Here is a 19257-nt window from a genome sequence, read left to right as displayed (position 1 = left end):
ATGATGATATATATATATATATATATATATATATATATATATATAATGTTAAAAACTAAATTATGATAAAAATTTATTGAAATTAAAATTCTTTTAGAAATTTGTAGACTTTAATAATTCTTTATTTCTGTTAGTAAAAGTTACATACTCCAAACTATTTAATAAGTAGCACTCTTTATTATAGTGTAAATATGTATGTCAACTATCACCTCCTATTATTATATCCAATGTTTACTTTTGCCTAACATTCCATTCTATTCCTGTCTATACTCCATAAACTCTGTAGCTATCATCCTGCTCCTAGTCCTTTCATCGACATTTTCTTTCCTTGATTACATTACCTCAGCAAAAGTTCATGTCTTATGTTACTCAGTGTTCTCTAGAAAGTCCAGATCAAGCTAAGCTCTCTTGCACACCCTCAAAAGTGATTGGTACGTGTATACATATAAAACAGCTCTGTCTCATAAAAGGATTTGACAACCACCCTACTGTAGCTGCCATGAAAAATACACTCAATACTCATTGTAAAGTGGACTGCAAATGAGTGGAGGAAGTGTAAGGTTGTGAGGTCTTTTAGGTGTCTTGAAAATGTCTCATCAACGTTTCTAGTATTGGTGCTATAAGAAAATGCACCCAGTATTCTTTGTAAAGTGGTTGGCAATAGAAAATAATGACATGTATGAGCACCAGTCAGTGAGAGCAGTGACTTCTGATAAGAAAGAACTTGGACTATGATGACCTGCCCAAACCATGCCATCATATAAAGCAGATGTAACATGATGATCATATGCATGTGTGCATGCATGTGTGTGTGTGTGTGTGTGTGATGATTATGACATGTAAGTACACATATTTTTATACAGAACTCAACCAATGCTTCTCTGTTACAGAAAGCAAACAGATTCAGACACCTGAAGTAATTTATCAATATATAGATCTAAATTCTGTTTGTATGAAATCCATTCAATCAATTCATTAACATAGTTTTCAACTAGCAAAAGCTATATTTCAGTTACAGCTCATTGGCCAGGCTGTTGTTGCCACAGAGCAAAGCCCAATTTATGTAATAAAGTAAATCATTGACCTTAATGTTTTGCCAAACAGTAAAATATTTACAAATGAACTGATATTCCCATTGCAATAAAACAGGATAAAAATCCTCAATATGTAGAGATTATCATCTGTCAGTACTCATGATTGCAGATAAAATCAGGAATCAATACCAGCAGCTCGTTCTGGGAAAGGAAATTCTCCCTTGAAAATTGATGAGTTATGTCAACATAAATTAATGGTAAAAAAAAGTTAATGAATGGTAGCAACTGCGTGAGCCACCAATGGAAGCAGAGAATTTGGTTAATAGCACTTCTGTCTTACTATAACATGTCAAGCATGGTAGAGTGCGATTGAATTATTCTAACGAGTTATTGATCATGCTGCTGCGATGTTATTTTCAAGGTAGTATACACTACAGTAGTCAGATAAATATTCTGGTGCTCAGAAGATATTGGAAAGAAGGAGGGGAGAGGAGACTGAAAAACTGAATTCTATAATTAACTCTAATATTAAATACAAGTTCTTGACTAGATTGAAAAATAGTTTATTTCAAATATATTGGTTGTCTAGCTTTTTTTTTTAAAGGTAAACTCCATTTAAATTACAATGCAATCCTGGATGTTTCTAAACATTTGATGCAACATTTATCAGCTGAGAAATGTAATTTATTTTTGTATATAATTATTTAGGACAGTTTGTAGTTTCCAGATTACAGCTGAATTCTGAGTTTAGTCATTCATCACCATCATCATCTTTACGATCAATCTCTTCCTTACACTGTTCTATTAGAAATTTCCCAAGCTTTATCTTTATCTTTCACCACTCCCCATTAAAACATGCCAATGCTGCCCATCACAAAAAGCATGTATGCAGGCAGACGCACATAAATAATACAATTTCCTTTCCTTAAGAAATGAACCATTAGTCTCCACAAATATTCTTACATAATCGTATGAAATAAAATACGCATGTGTATGTGTGTGTGTAGATATGGATATGTGTATATATACATACACGCATAATTTATCCATCAATGAACCTCCTATAAGAAATATTTGTTCATTAAATTACAACACTGTTTAACTGATTGAATTGACAATACAGAACTGAATATCTGAAATGGCTGTTAAAGTGTCAAGAAATTCATTAAAATAAACATATGTTGCTGAAAAACTTGCAGTTGTTGCTGAAAGATATAATCTAGTTTAGATGTTTTATAAAATGAAAAACTTAATTTGGATTTTGTAAATAGGACATTCAGAGTATTTAGTATGGCTATATATTGCAGGCATAGGTCGTGGTACAGCATGCTTTCTCTGTCGATCTATTTAATGAGGTTTGTGGTATGGTTTAATTGTAGAGGTATTTAGATTTAAGCTCTATAACTTAAATCGTGCAAAATACTTTTAGCTGAAGAATTGCGTTTGCTGTGTTTTTGCTAAATTTTTTAACTATATATATATGTATGTGTGTGTGTGTGTGTGGGAGTGAGTATATATATATCTATATAAAATTGTAAGGTAAAAGACCCCTTTGAGTTACGAATGACCATGGGATTGAACCTAGAAAGTTCCCTTCTGAAGCGCAACTCCAGGCAAGGTTGTTTATGGAAGACCAGCACTAACCCATGCATATCAGCCTCCCCTCTCCAGGCCACTGATGTTATCCAAGGGAAAGGCAAAGGGGCCGATACAGCCTGGCACCAGCGACATTGCAACTCATTTCTACAGCTGGGTGAACTGGAGCAGCGTAAAATAAAGTGTCTTGCTCAACAACACAATGCATAGCCTGTTCTGGGAATCGAACTCAGTACCTCATGATTGTGAGCCCAATGTTCTAACTACTGAGCCATACGTCTTCATTGTGAAGCATAAGTAATCAACAGATATTACTTAGCTCCTTAATTCAAAGACCCTGTTATACACTTATGCCCTTTCACATGGTAATCTCAGTGAGAGGTGTGTTTTCCTGAAGTGGCAACAGAGAGCACAGTATAGAGACTGTCATACAATGGCACCTTTACAGAAGACGTGACAGTATTATAGTTTCTTATTAGCCCTCTTCTTATACAATAATATTTAAACTTTGTCATATTCTATAGAAAGGAAAAGAAAAACAGATGGTTTTGTTTTGTAAGATAACACAAGATTTATCAGTAGTACAAGAAAACTCTTTAACCGAAATATATATTTTGATGTAGTACCACTTTTTTATATACATACATTAGTTTATGATTGTGTGTGTGTGTGTGTGTGTACCTATATATATATGTATGTATGTATGGTCAATGAGATGCATGAGTGAGAAGCACTGTTCTGACCTGTTTAGGTGAGCAGTATTCCCAATTATGGACTGACTGATTGTAGCAATACATCCAACCCATGCCAACATAGAAATTGGGTGTAAAATTATGATGATGATGATTCTGATTTCATAGAGACTGTCTATTTTGTCCTGTTACAAGTGACACCTATATCCATAATATTTATCACATGTACGATGATCTGTAATGCAGACTTTAGGTGCATAGTCAGTGAGTAATTACAAGACTCAGAATAGTAACACCAAATAATGTTAGCACGATAACAAATAATTACCTTCTCCTTTGCTACTGAGCACTTTTTCTTGTTTGTAAATTTAAGCACACACACACACACATATACGCACACACAAAGGTGCTGTTTAATTAACTGTGACCTTCTTGGCTACTAATATTAACATTCTCTCTAGAGATATTAAAGGGAAAGTCAAAAAAACTGACATCACTAATCCAATAGGATGATCTCTCATGCCATGTTAAAACCATGCAAACTTTATGATCCTTTAGAATGCTAAATTATTTGACTACAAGTTTGAAATCTGTCAATATATATATATGAGAAAAGGATCAAAATTGGTGGGGAGGGGAAGTTGTCTATAAATAAATTTAATAAGAAAGTAAAAAAGTTTTGGGAAATAACTAAATTACAATAATTTAATTGTTTTTCTTCTTTTGCTTGAGTTTTATGTAAAACTTGTTGTAAATACCTGACATTAATTTCGATACTATTAAATATCTTAAATGACCTAAACTCAGTTCACTGCATGGAGCTGCATGGCAGAAACAGAATAGATATTTGAATAGATATTCTGTAATATAACTTAATTGATAATATTGAATTTACTAGATAAATCTTGAAACACTTTTGTATAAATATTCTGGTGGGGATATTTCAGAAAACACATAACTTTGCAATAAAGAAGACTTTAATACTTCTCTTTAAATACTGCTTTCAGTTAATGCTGTCTTCAGTATAAATATCTGTAGGTGATTTCCTCATTTTGATCTCTTGAATATCCTATTTACAATTGACTACGAGAGAAATGGTGTCCAGAGACTGGCTTTAAACTTTGTTAATTGACATCACAAAATAGAGTCTGACTTTAAATGGAAGCTGTGATAGAATTAGAGATGTATTATACCTTCTCCTTTTGTAATTAATGGCAGCATATTCAAACAGGATATTTCAATTATGTTAATTTTAGTTAGTTTACTACTACTTCTGCTACTACTGCTACTGCTGTTGTTGTTGTTAGAGTGGTGGATTACAGAATTGGCAGAATGTTGGACTATCTGAAGTATTTAATTATGTACCTTTACATTGCCAGTTCACATCCCACCAAGGTTTACTTTGCCTCTTATCATATGAAGTTCACTAAATTAAGTACCAAAAATCAACCAGGTACCTGAACAAACTTACTTTGTAACATTATTCCTAAGTTAGAAATTCTTGGTGGGGGGAGGGGGATATCTTTCCTGTTATAATTATTGGTTCTTCCCATAAATAATGCAGTTTTTATATACTTCATTTATTTTTCAAAATTAAGATAAACAAAGTTATTTTTTAATCTAAAATATATCCTCCTTCATTTTCTACAATGCTCTTCCATCTATCTGGTGCACTTGCAAGGCTCCTCTTCCAAAATTCACTTATCCATAACGAAAAATACTCCTCCAGTACTGTTCTGCAAAATAAATTCTAATCAGATGGGGCAATGTCTGGTGAATATCGTTTCCCATTCAAACTGCTTCAGCCTTTGGAATGTCATCCTTGTTGTATGTGGCTGAGCATTATCCTGATGGAAGAACACCTTTTGTCTTGAAGCCAAAGATGGTCATTTTTCTTCTAGTGCTGTATATGACACAATCTGCTATTTATAATTTTGCTAGACTCCTAAATGCCATAGAAAGCACAGGAAGTATCCAACACAAATGTTTAATATTACATTTTTCATACATCTTTGATGTGTTCAGTGATAGTCAATAGATATTTAAGCAGAGAAAATCTTCTGTGTGAAGTGATATATACAATATAGAGGTTAAACTATATGAATAACAGTGCAGAACACTTCATTCTGAATTGCCTTAGTTCATCTAGCTGTTTTGAATATGACAAATGAATGCCTTTATGGAGACCTGCTGAAAGTCAGTGAGAAGATCAGCCAAAGACTGCTGCGACTATCTGGTCACCGCATGCACTACCCTGAACTGGAGACATCCAAATTAGTCTTGTGGAAGCCACTTCATGGTGATGTAAGAAGAGGTAAACATCGTCACACTTATATTGAGGCAGGGATGATGGACTGAGAAGTGTGGCGAGTAAACTTTGTTGTTGTAGCTCAGGTTGGAACCCAGCCATAATAATAATAATAATTATTATTATAATAATATGTACCAGGTTATTTTGCAAAGTTACATATGACAGATTAGGATCCTATTCAGTGGGAAAATCAGTTATCTACTTATTAATGTAAGTATCAGAGATAAGCACTTGGGTAAGATTTACCATGTACAATTTAACAATATAAATGACAAAGGTAAGCATTAGGGGGAAGGTCTATCTATCAGCTACTTAATGTCGTGAATGAAATGGCTCAAAAAAAAAAAAAAAATCACTCAAGTTCCTATATGTGAAGTAGGGCCTCCCATAAGCTTTAACAGACTAAAAACACTTTCTTCTGAATGAGCTGCTGAAATTGGAGCATGTCTAATATGCCCTTATGTCTTCGTTGCCATCAAATGCAATACAAACACATGCATACTCACACACATATATATGTATATATATATATATATATATATACACACACACACACACACACACACGCATACATGCACACACACACACCTGATGGCTGCAACTTGGTTTTAAGATATGTCATCTCTGGATTGTTCTTTTAACTAGGGGCAGAATTGAATGTAGTTTTTCAGTCCTGCTAGGGGACTGCACATTTCAGCACACAAACACATACAAACACACACACACATGCATACACAAACACACACACCACACCACACACAGACTTAAATATTTATCCATATATGTATATATGTATGTGTGTATGTATATGTGTGCATGTGCATGTACAAATATATATATATATATGTATAGGAAAATGAAAAATAATAATGAAGCAGAATGCTAAACTGAAAGCATATTTTAATATAAATTTCTAACCGACTTCAAGAAGAGGGAGAATGAAAATGTCTTTTACAAAAAAGTAAAAAATGAAAAAAATAATATATAAAAAATAAACATACCAATACATTATATTGTCTTTGAGCTTTTAAAGTTCAATGGTAATCCCTGTAGATAATGGTTGGAAAAATAAGGATGCAAGAAAATTGAGAGTTGAGTTAAGTTTCAAAAAAGAGACAAGGAGCTAAAAGTTTGTGTTAAGCAGGAACTGTGGTGTCAAAACAGGAAGTGTGTGTAAGGGGAGACAAATCTTTTTTAGTTGGAGATTTTTTTGTCAACAGACATAAACTTCCTGTTGAAAAAGAGTTCATAATTCCAACTAAAGAGATTTGTCTCCCCTTACACACACTTCCTGTTTTGACACCACACTTCCTGCTTAACACAAACTTTTAGCTCCTTTTCTCATTTTTTAAAATCTAACACAACTCTCAATTTTCATGCATCCTTATTTTTCCAACCATTATCTACATGGATTACCATTGAATAATTAATTGTGTATGGTGAAAACATGCAAGATGATAAAAAATAGTTTTCTTTCTGATAAATAGCTTTCTTACTTCTGTATTAAAAAGAAATTATGGAGGTCATTAAAACATATATGATCTAAAATTAAAATTAACGAATTATTTGAAATCTCAATTATTAATATATTTCATTCTATGTATGACTTGTTAATTTACTACAAAGCAAACTTAGAGGATAAAAGCCTTCTAAATAAATGCCACATCCAGACACTTATTTTACAACAATTAAAAATACTGAAGAACACCAAATTGTAACAACTGCTGGAAAATTTGTTAAATATATTCATGGGTTATTGTATAAATAGACGCTTGTTCCATTTGAGGTGACAAACTAGAAATATTATATTTCAACACTCTGACATTCTACAAGTGAGAAACATTTTAAGTGTAACATTGGTTTCGAATTTTGGCACAAGGCCAACTATTTCAGGGAGTCTGTAAGTTGATTACATTGACCCCCAGTGCTCAACTAGTACATATTTTATTGACCCCAAAATGATGAAAGGCAAAGTTGACCTCAGCAAGATTTGAACTCTGAATGTGAAGATGAACGAAATTCTGCTTAGCATTTTGTCCAGCATACTAATGATTCTACCAGCTCATAAATTTTGGGGGAGGGGGGGGCAATCGATTAGATTGACCCCAATATGCGACTGGTATTTAATAAAGGATAAAAGGCAAAGTTGATGTTGGAGGAATTTGAACTCAGAATGTAAAGACATGAAATACAGGTAGGCATTTTGCTCGGCGTGCTAATGTTTCTGCCAGCTAGCCATCTTTCATTGCCTTCATATTGTGTAATATTAATACACATAGGAAATAGTTGATTGCTTCAGAAACATTAATGTTCTAATTATTAATCACTTATCACTGTATTTTATAATATGTAGTGCAGGTTCTATTTATAAGCACAAGACCTTACATTCCAAGTGTTAAGTAGATGATATAATTTAACCTCCACTAAGTTTTTCCCAGTGTAAAGTGAAATGATACAGCTTGAACTGGTATAGGAATTTGGATTACACATTCATCTCATTGGTTGTTTAGTTCTGTTATTGTACTTATTTAATACCAGTTAACAAGAGACTTGTTTGAAGGATTTGTTTTTCTCTTTGTTCTCAGACATAATGAACTGATTTTCCATTTGTTCTTCCTTCATTAGTGGATCAAAAAGACAGATTCAGAAGGTTTGTTACATAGTTTAAATGATCCTAGTGGATTAACTAATCTCTGTTCCTACATCAAAGGAATCTAATAAATCATTATTGAATGAGTAAAAATATTCCATTCCATCAGAGATATATTTTAATCAATGTTATTATCTCTTATTGTTTAAAGTATAGTCACACTTGAAGAAAGAAAAAAAAAAGAAAACACAAGCAAAATAAAAATATGGCGGTATTTGAGAAATCAACATGATGTATATCATCTCTAATTTAATTTTGTCAAAATATAAATCTTTTAAGGTAATACAATTAAAAACAAAAAGATATATTTCTTGTGAGTTTATTGTAACATTAAAGTGATGTCATAAAAATACCAAGTTTCCTTCTGTCACAATATGTTACAATTCTCTTTCTTTGTTTTTCCTTGTTAATATTTTGTTTTTTTTAAAGTCAATTCAGCTTTGACTTATTTCCATGTTTAAATCAAGAAATATATATAAAAAATGAAAAACTTTTAAATACTTTTTTTATGTTTTGAAATTTGTATCATTTGTAATTTTTTAGAGTTTTCTTAATGTTTTAAAATTATATATATATATATATATATATACACATATACATATATATTTAGAGAGATATAGATTCACATAAATACATACATATATGTATATAAACTTGTGCACCCGACCACTGTATACAATAAGCTCATTATTATATATATATAAATATTTATGAGTAAATATGCCAGTAGGTATATATATATACTAGCATACATATTTTATGATGAAGATGAAAGAAAAATGTGTTCAACAATATTAGACCACCAATGATATCAGCAAACACATACAGTATGTTTTGACAGATGGTGAAGAAGAGATATTACCTGCTTGAATCCCCTGTACATTATCTGTAGTTCTTTCCTGGAAAACTTTGTGTTTCGGCACAGTACATCCAGCCCCTCAGGCTTGTACCGCACCATTTGCATTTCCAGATCATCGATGTCATGATCTGCAAAACAAAATAGTAAATAGGTTAGATGACGGATAAAGCAACATATTCTGATATTGTGTATTAAATATATATGCAATCTAAAAGAGTAAAGACCCTCTTTGGTCATGAACCATGGGATTGCACTTAGAAAGTTCCCTTCCAAGGCACAAATCCATGCAAAGTTATTTTATGGAAGACCAGCAGTCTCCCATGCACACCAAACTCCTCGCTCCACACTGCTGATGTTATCCAAGGAAAAGGCAAAGGCTGGTACAGCTTGGCACCAGTAACATTGCAGCTCATTTCTACAGCTGAGTGAATAGCAGCAATGTGAAATAAAGTGTTTTTCTCAAGAACACAACACACAGTCCAGTCCAGGAATTGAACTCATTATCTCATGATTGTGAGCCCAACGTTCTAACCACTGAGCCATGTACCTCCACTATATACAATCTATTACAGATGAATTCTTCAACCTCTGTTCATGTCTGACAAGATTTTGAAAAATTCAGTTCCTTTATTTTTGTATTCTTTTACTTGTTTCAGTTATTTAACTACGGCCATGCTGGAGCACTGCCTTGAAGGGTCTTAGTCGAATAAATCAAGCTCAGAACTTTTTTTAAAGCCTAATACTTATTCTAAAGGTCTCTTTTGCCGAACCACTAAGTTATGGGGATGTAAACACACCAGCCCCAGTTGTAAAGCAGTGATGGGAGACAAGCACAGATACACACACACACACACACACACACACACACAGATACATAGATATATATATATATATATATACATACACCCACACATATACATATATGATGGACTTCTTTTAGTTTCTATCTATTAAATCCACTCACAAAGCTTTGGTTGGCCAAAGGTGCCACGCAGTTGGGCTGAACCCGGAGCCATATGGTTGGAAAGCAAACTTCTTCCCATGCAGCCATGCCTGCACCTTACTTAAAAATTCAAAATATATTTCTGAAGAATGCTTGTTTTTACTTTAACCTTTTCATTACTGTATTTCTGTTGAAATGCACTTCCTTTGTTTCAATTAATTTTAAAGTTTATGCAGAATTTATTAAAACACCTCTGTCATTTTCAAGCTGGTATTTGAAACATAAATTAACATGAAATTTTGATGGAAGTTTTTTTAATTTTTTTATTTAGATCACTTTAAAATAGAGAATTTGAATCATAGAACTAGGGATGGTCTCAGGTGGGTTGATATCAAAAGGGTTAATCAATATTATTTTTATAAGTTTTTTTTTTTTTTCTTCCTGAAATTTGGTATTCTAATGCTCCAAATCTATAGATCTCATTTGCCTTCAAAGTAAGGAATGTTTCATGTTAAAACCTACGTGTAAATGTATGTAAGGAGTAATAATGCTAAAATTCTCTCAAAGGACACTCTATGAATCTATCGCAACAGATGCAAGAGAGAAAAATAACTATTACAAGAGTGGGTAATATTGATTTCTAATATTCATGGAAAGACATAAATTTATAGGGAAGAAGTTGATAAACTTATTTTATTGACTGTAGTGATTGATGAAAGGTAAAGTGAACCATAGCAATATATAAAGACCGAAACGATCATTTATTATTGAGCATTTTTCACCCAAACCCTCAGCATTCGTAATATTTCTGTTCATGATAAATGAAGAAACAACAGCAATAATAGTATTAATAAAATACATTATTATTATTCCAAGCTTGAAATGTCTTCCATGCATCTGTGATCAATATAATAATAAGTATCAATAATAAACTAAAGCTGATTTAATCAGCTGCACAAATGTGTAATTTTGTGCATGTTAGATTTATTATTGTTGTTGTTGTTGCTGTTATTATCAGAATCATTAAAGCACAGGACTGATATGTTTGTTCTAGCTCTTTATATTCTAAGTTCATATCTCACTGAAGTTGACTTTGACTTTCTTCCCTCTAGGGTCAATAAAATGAAGTGCCAATCTAGTTTTAGAGTTAACCGTTTAGCATTTAAACCAACCATATCTGGCTCCTAATATTTTACCCTTTTTAATTTCAAACTAGTCAGATCCAGCCTCTCACACCTAGCCTACTATATCATCCTAAAAATATACAATAACATTATTGAAATCTCAAAGCTATGAGATAATGCATGATTAATTCAAAACAATCTGAATAAATATTATCTTTGACAGAGTAATCTGAATACTAAAGGGTTAATGGTATCAACTCACCACCAGCCCTTAGAATTGTTGGCCTAAATTTGAAACCGTTATTATAATTAGTAGCTGATTGGCAAAACCATAAATGCCTTGTGTTATTTGTTTTGACACTGTATATCACCCGAGTCCAGATTCCGAAGATCATAAGAATTGATATGTGGTTGGAAGAGGTCAGCACAGACTTCCAACTTCCAAGTTCTTATAACCCCTTGAGACGACAAAGCCATTTTTAAGCCATGACTGGTTATGGAAGCAGAAGCTAAACTGCAAAGCAGACAGCCTAGAGGTTTTAGCTGGGGCAGTAAGAGCCACGTGGAGCCTTTCAGATAGAGGATTTGATTAAAAACATCAACAACAGCAGGACCTAGAAGCTGAAGTAGTAAAGGTACCACCTGTTGAAAATTCAGAATTGTTGGAGATCACTTTGTCCTCAGTGCTAGGAGCTTAGTCTAATGCTGAGTGACCCATTCCCCACCCATAACTACGTCCAGTGGTGACAATAAATAAGAGATGGAGAAGGAAAGTGTCTCACAGCTGAAATAAAAGTAGGAAACCACAATCTCCACAATTCTAACCAACTGCAGTAACAATTCAATGTCTTGTAATTAGAGAATGATAATAGCTATCATTAAAAGAAAATTTTAAATCATTGAATTTAGAGCAAAAGTGGAGAAAGAGAAGGAAGTATGAGAGAGAGAGAGAAAGAGAGGAGATCCAATTGCAAAACAGCATAAAAAAAAAGAAAGGTGAGGAAAACATACCCTCAGAAAGACAATATACTGCATTTTGTTGATTAGGTTTTTGTCAGCAGTGATTTTTAAGGCAGAGCAATAAGGGATATTTATTATGTAATGGTGAGAAAACAGGGACTTGTGAAATCACACTTTGAAAATTACTACTGTAACAATTCTAATAAAGGGCTTTTGAGCTGAAGATGTGAAGCTCACATTTACACAAACACGCTCTCTCTTGCTTTCTCTCTCTCACACACGCACACTCACTTTATTTCTCCTTAAATAAAACTTTATTATCAAAATATTATTGTCTTATTCCCTACCTCTACTCCTACTGTGAATGAAAAATCACTTTCCAATGTCAGAAATGAGTTTGTATTAAACAGTTTAAATCCTGAAAAATATTTGGTTAAATTATTCCTGTAGAAAATTGCAACATCATCAGTTACTTTGAAACTATACTTTGTAGTTAGTGGGGAAAATGACAGAAAAATATAGTCCTTACTGAAAATATAACAACTCCAGTTAAGGATTTTTTTCATTACTAATGTTTAAATCATTTGATTATCATAACAATATTAGTGTCAAATATGAGATAACAAATTGATAGAAATAAAAGAGAAAGATATACCAAAATCAAAATTGATGTGAGAGGGCATTGACCTAATTTGGTTGAATAATGAAAATGGATAAAAAGATGTATAGAACTAAATATATAGGATGAAAGTAATTTGATAGTAAAGCTGAGGTTGATAAAAGTGGTTAAAAAAGACTGGTGAACAGAGTAAACAAACTCATGAAAGTAAGCATGTCCGTATTATGAATGTATTGGCATTGTATAGTTTGAAAACAACACAAGAAGAACAACAAATATGATTAAATATTTCCCTAACTTCAATAAAGATATTTTGTTTAAGGTCTGTTTAACATCAGATAATGATAGATGCAAGAAAATACAAATTTCAGCCTGAATTTGTGTTGGAAACGAAAAAATATAAAACTAAAGAAAACAGAAAGCAAAAACTTACGGACTGATTTCCAAATTGTACCATCCATTATTTAAGTATTTTTGTTTGGATTTAAGAAATACATTTAGCAAATTTGTACCTTTAAAATTACTCAAAAGATCAACATCAGCGTTGTATATTTGATGTTTTAAATAATTCAGAAATATCTTTAAAAATACACAGTTTTCTGTAATCCTTTAGAAAGCAAATGCTAAATTACTCCATGGGAATAGAATGTGAATGAACAAGCTTTGATTTTGATGGATTTCTTAAGATGTTACCTCTTGAAAGGTGACAAATCCTATTTATTATCTTTGATAGGAGAGAAAGTGAGAAAAGAAAACCACAGTTGCTGCCTGAGTTCTATCCAATATTAATAATGAGAAAATTCTTTCACTGAAACACGAGAAAAATGATTCGACGACAAGAATCATTCTATTTTTATATCACAAGAGATGCTGTGGTTTCAACTATATTTTCCTGGATCATGTATTGAATGACAGTGCAAAGTCTTTCTTCAAACAGAACACTGGTTGTTATAAAATTAATATAAAAATCATTAATCTATTAATAGTGTCATACGAAACTTGGGGAATATTTATTGAAATTCTGTAAATGACACTGAATTTCAAGCTCCATTACTTTCCAACTGCAGGCTACTTAGTTTTTTTCTTTAATGTTCTTTCTCCATTTTGATTTCATGGATTTCTTCGAAGAGAAAAGAAAATCAATAGATCTTCAATTTTTCACAGGTACATTTAATTAAATCCTTCCACTATAATTAGCTTACAACTGCTCTACATCCAACTTACCTGGGACCTGATAACATTTGTCAATGTTCAGGTAATGCTTAAAATACATCTACAATTACTTGGATTATATGTGTAACAGTTATCCTACTCTAAAGGTTGTAAAATAAAGATTACACACACACACACACACATGGCTGGAATCCAAGTTCCCTTCAAGAGACCTTTATAAGAAAGAAAAAAAAAATCTATATGCCAAAATAGATACAAAGCAAAAAGCCTGAATATTCAGCTCAAAATTGCATGTTCTTAGAGATTAATAAGTTTTATATTTGCTTAGTTTACATGAACAAAAAAGTACCTTAAAACACCAGATATGAAGAAAACAATGATCTATGTATATACACATATACAATACATATACTTGCATATATGTCTGTGCATATGCAACTGTGTATTTCGATGTATATATTTATATATAGATATATATGTTGTGGATAGCCTTGTATACGTACACGCTATTGTAATTTTATTTTATTTTATTTTATTTTGAATGCAGCGTATACTTTATTTTATTGATTTGATTTTAATGCGTTAATTCGAATATAATTAATTATTTACAATATGTATTTTGAGCCCATTTTTCTATTTAAGGTTTTCTTCGATATTTTTTTTAATAGGATGAATCTGTATTAAATTTATTTGGTCTGTGCATTACGCATCCATGACCGTTAATTGAAACGACCAATCCATGACCGTTATTTGAAACGACCAATCAAACGAATCCATGTGTTTTAAATTTTATATTACTTTCGATTGCATTGTTATCCTTTCTCCATTTCTAACAAAACTGTCCGATGAACGGGAACGTGAAACTCAGAGTAACGTTTTTTTGTTATATTTCTGCTGCTTTTAAATAAAGCATATTATTCTACCTCTGGTATTTGAGTACTCTTTTTTCCACCTTGTTGCACATTTCATGTGCTTACTCCGGTATATATAAAACTTGTACATAATTATATATTTATAAAAATGATTTGTATGTGCTTGTATACATATATACATAAGTATTGTTTTCCATGTATTGTTATATACATATGTATACATTTAAAATATTTAAATGTATTATATGTGTGTGTATTACATAAAAATAGTTTAATTTTATATATATATATATATATAAACATACTTGTGTGTGTGTCTAATATGAAAATACAAGTATATATATGTAGAAATGGTTTCAATGTACTGTGACAATATATATGTTTGTGTGTATGTGTGTATATATATGTATGTGTGTACTAGTACATATATGTATGCACTTATATAAGCATATGTGTGTGTGTGTATGGTTATAGCCATCTATGTATCATACATAATGACATACATTGTTGAAAAGCAATTTACAATGGTATTCATCCAAATTTCATCTTACGGCCATGCTGATTTTAGAAGTACAATATACACTGGAGGGGGAAATAATCGTCCCAGTAGTGGCTTGTGTGAATACCAGATGCATTTTAGCCTTGTTGAGCCTCATCAGTGGCAAGCCATGTGAGTGGATTTGGTAGACGGAAACTGAAAGAAGACCCTCATATATATGTATATGTATATATATATATATATATATATATATGTGTGTGTGTTTGTGTGTCTGTGTTTGTCCCCCCAACATCACTTGACAACCGATGCTGATGTGTTTACATCCCTGTAACTTAGCGGTTCGGCAAAAGAAACCGATAGAATAAGTACTAGGCTTACAAAGAATAAGTCCTGGGGTTGATTTGCTTGACTAAAGGCAGTGCTCCAGCATGGCCACAGTCAAATGACTGAAACAAGTAAAAGAGTAAAAGAGAGTATATATATATAATTTGCCTCAGTAAATTCTTCTGACCCATGCAAGTACAGAAAAGTAGATGTTAAAATGATGATGATATTTATGTTTGTGTGTATTTATGTGTGTGTGTGTGTTTATATAAATATGTTTATATGTATATACACATGTAGGTGAACAAAATGAAACAAAAGTAGCATTCATCACATCAGTAGTTGGTGTAGCAAGTATTTTTTTAAAAGGCTGACACAGCTTCACATCATGTGAAGTTTCTCAAGTGCAGATAAGTGTCTACATCTTCAAATATATTCACATGTATATATATCTATTATATCCAGACATATGTTTATAGACATACAAGTTTACATATAAAACACATAATACTCCTCGTGTATTTCTGAATATTAATATATATGTAATATATTAATCCCTTTGAAAATATGATAGCATTATGTTTAAAGTAATTTCCTACTTATCTTAGCAGTGATTATCTATTTTTATTTTGAAGTTATTGATGTGATTTAGATAAAACGGAATCCATCAAACACTAAGATGTAATTAAATATTTGAAACAAACCAAAAAATCTTTACATAAACTATTTACAGAAAAGAAATGTGTCTTTCATCTGAAAAATTGGAAGTTGGACAAGATTGGATGATGATACAATATATAAAGATTTACATGAAAGTGATCAGAGAGAAATCATATTTTAGATAAATATTTGAACAAATATAAAACAATAGTTATTAAAATGTAATTGAAACTAGATTTTAAAATATTCTTAATTATCAAGCATTAGAATGTATCAGAATTTGCAAAGAAGCTCGAGCTATATATAAGTTGACAAAAAAGTTGTTCATATTCCATATAATTTTTACTTCAAAATAAAATGTTTTCTATATTTTAAGATATCAAAGAATAATGATGACAACAGTAGTGATAATGAAATATCAAAGAATTGCATTTAATCCTTTAGGTTTTTATAAAGAACTGAGTTTAAAATGGCAATCACTTTATATTTTGCTATTTAAGTTCTGTTTGCACAAGGTTTTAGTCAAGTTATGATTGATACGATGATTAGGGAATTACTAGCATCACTATCATATAATCAATTAATTAATCACTGTTTTAAGGATCAGATTAAATATTCATTATTGACTGCAAGGTGTGTGTGTGTGTGTAGGCATGTGATAAAACTTAATAAAGTTGTCTCAGTTGATGTAATTTAGCCCTTGGCGAATTTTCATTGAGTAGATTTATGATAATATGATGCATTCCAACCATGATTTTTTTCACCTTTTAAGACAGTCGTGTATGATTTGTGGGAGATTTGGCTTTTCTTTCTCTCTGCCTAAGTGACCATATAGAATTTCCCTCATTTACTGCTAATTCCAAAGATATGAATATCAGACAGAGGCTTTTTATCTATGTGAAAGTACACAGCCTAGTCCCAACACTACATGTCCCAAATGGCATGAAAGTAGACAGAAACACGCTCCAGCAAATTTTATAAGAAAGGAGCCTCTATACTAGAAAAAATGAAAATTTCTCAATGCTCATACCATACTACAGTTATGGCCAAAAGTTTGGAACATAGGTCTGAAAATTAATTTTTTTTTTAAATGACCAAAATTATATTTAATATATAAGTAACAATTGAATTAGTTGTTTGGTCAGTATATCTCTGCATTGTATATATTTGAATTGAATTGTACTTGGGCATAACAATTTTGATTTTTAAAAAAAATGTTCCAAATTTTTGGGCATTTCTGTATCTTAATGTGAAGACACATTAGAATAATGTAGTTGTAGATACATGAATTGATTATTTGCTGGAACAATTTTGATCATAGGTCTGTGAGCTCCATCAGTGTTGGTGTAGTGTTAAACAACAACATCTATATTTTATACATGAGAAAAGTTGGACTAAGTTGGTGTTATGAATGTTGAATATTTGCTTGTTGAAAAGCTACATAGCCTTGTACTGGTGGACTTCAGTTATAGACATCACAGACTCTCTTGTTATTTGATTCAGAAATATAACAGCTCATGAAGGTTATTGTGCTTATGATCATCACTATTTATTCAGCTGTTGAGAATATCTATTATATGTACATATTCTGCTATGTGCTATATATCCCGGTTACATTAATCATGCAACTACTTTATTGTTCTGGACTGAAGTCATGATGTCTTGATAAGAACCAGCCAATGTACTTGCACTATATCCAAACCCCAAATCAAAATGTCACTGATGCAAAATGGTTCCATTGATTTAAAAATTTCGTTGTATTTTTTATCTTTTGCAATATTTACGTATACAATTTTTGTAAACTGTTGAGAATAAAAGAAAAACACACAAAAAAAAAAAAAACTCATTAAGCTAACTACGCAAATATCTCTGCTTGAATAACACAATTCTGTTTTCTATTTGCTAGAACTAAACAACAGATTTGAATTTTTAATGAAAGTGAAAGGGCATTGTCAAGTTATCAAGTTGTATAAAGATTTCTTCACCTTATTCTTTAATGTATTTCCTATGATGTTATTACACATGATAAATCAGTCTTGCCCTTTAGCACAGCACACCAACTAAGGCATAGAAACATTACATTCTCAGAGTTGAACTTATTAAGCACTTCCTTAATTTCACAAGAAGAATCTATAAAAAAGATGCACAAGGCAAGCAAATACCATAAAGAAAGTGCCACTCACACGCAGCTACTATAATAGTGGTAATAAATGTGGTTAAAATAGAAAATATATACAATAGGCAAAAAATAGAGTACTTCAACTGGGAGGAATATTCTAAATTACTATCTTCATTGATTTAAACTGCATGAGCCAACTTACTTGCTTTTATATATGATTCTAAAAAATTGTACCCTTTGAAAAATAATAAAAGCTATAATAACCTCATCTTAAAATCTGGAAAACATCATGAATATATGTATCTAAAATGTTTTGTGATCAAAATTTGTAATTTTTTCAGCACTTGAGGAAAATTAGTTTCATTAAATTAATTTTTAATGAAAATGTTCAATGCTTATTCTCTTAGTAAACTAATCATTACATGCATCACTAATATTCTTTAGACTTATTGTTACTGGCAGACGAGTCATTGTTAGATATACCCTCACATCTAATCTAATTACTGTATGACTTGGACACATTTACACTCATACCACTGATTACAAGTTACTATCTGTTAGGATCTTTACTAATTCCCAATATCTAACCTTTTACTCTACTACAATAAAGCTATAAATGTGTCACAATTTGACTGTCTGCCAACAATTCAGATGACTGGTTATTTGTCCAGCTGTATACTCAACTACTGTGTCTTTATTAAAAGCTTATTTGTACAAGAAACAGTCAACAGGGAATATCTTCAGCTACATTCTAGATCAGTGGTTCTCAATTGGGGTCCATATGGCCCCTGCAGGTCCATACAAGATTTGTGTGTGGGTGGG

General features: G+C 31.7%; 1 protein-coding gene across 15 annotated transcripts in view; it reads right to left on the bottom strand.

The window, feature by feature from the left end:
* Positions 1-19257, bottom strand: part of LOC106874003 (Kv channel-interacting protein 4) — a 479441-nt gene that overhangs the window by 55094 nt on the left and 405090 nt on the right. For 14 of the 15 annotated variants that reach the window (XM_052974223.1, XM_052974220.1, XM_052974218.1 and 11 more), the window contains one exon: positions 9146-9270. In XM_052974223.1, the coding sequence (XP_052830183.1) occupies positions 9146-9270 (125 nt within the window). Of the gene's footprint in view, positions 1-9145; positions 9271-13221; positions 13265-19257 lie in introns of those variants that run through there. The other variant, XM_052974224.1, reaches the window with a different exon arrangement.

This window comes from Octopus bimaculoides, chromosome 18 (assembly GCF_001194135.2).
Source record: "Octopus bimaculoides isolate UCB-OBI-ISO-001 chromosome 18, ASM119413v2, whole genome shotgun sequence".
In the NCBI taxonomy this organism is placed as follows: domain Eukaryota; kingdom Metazoa; phylum Mollusca; class Cephalopoda; order Octopoda; family Octopodidae; genus Octopus; species Octopus bimaculoides.
Note: the sequence above shows the minus strand (reverse complement) of the source record. Positions and strands in the feature narration are given on the sequence as shown.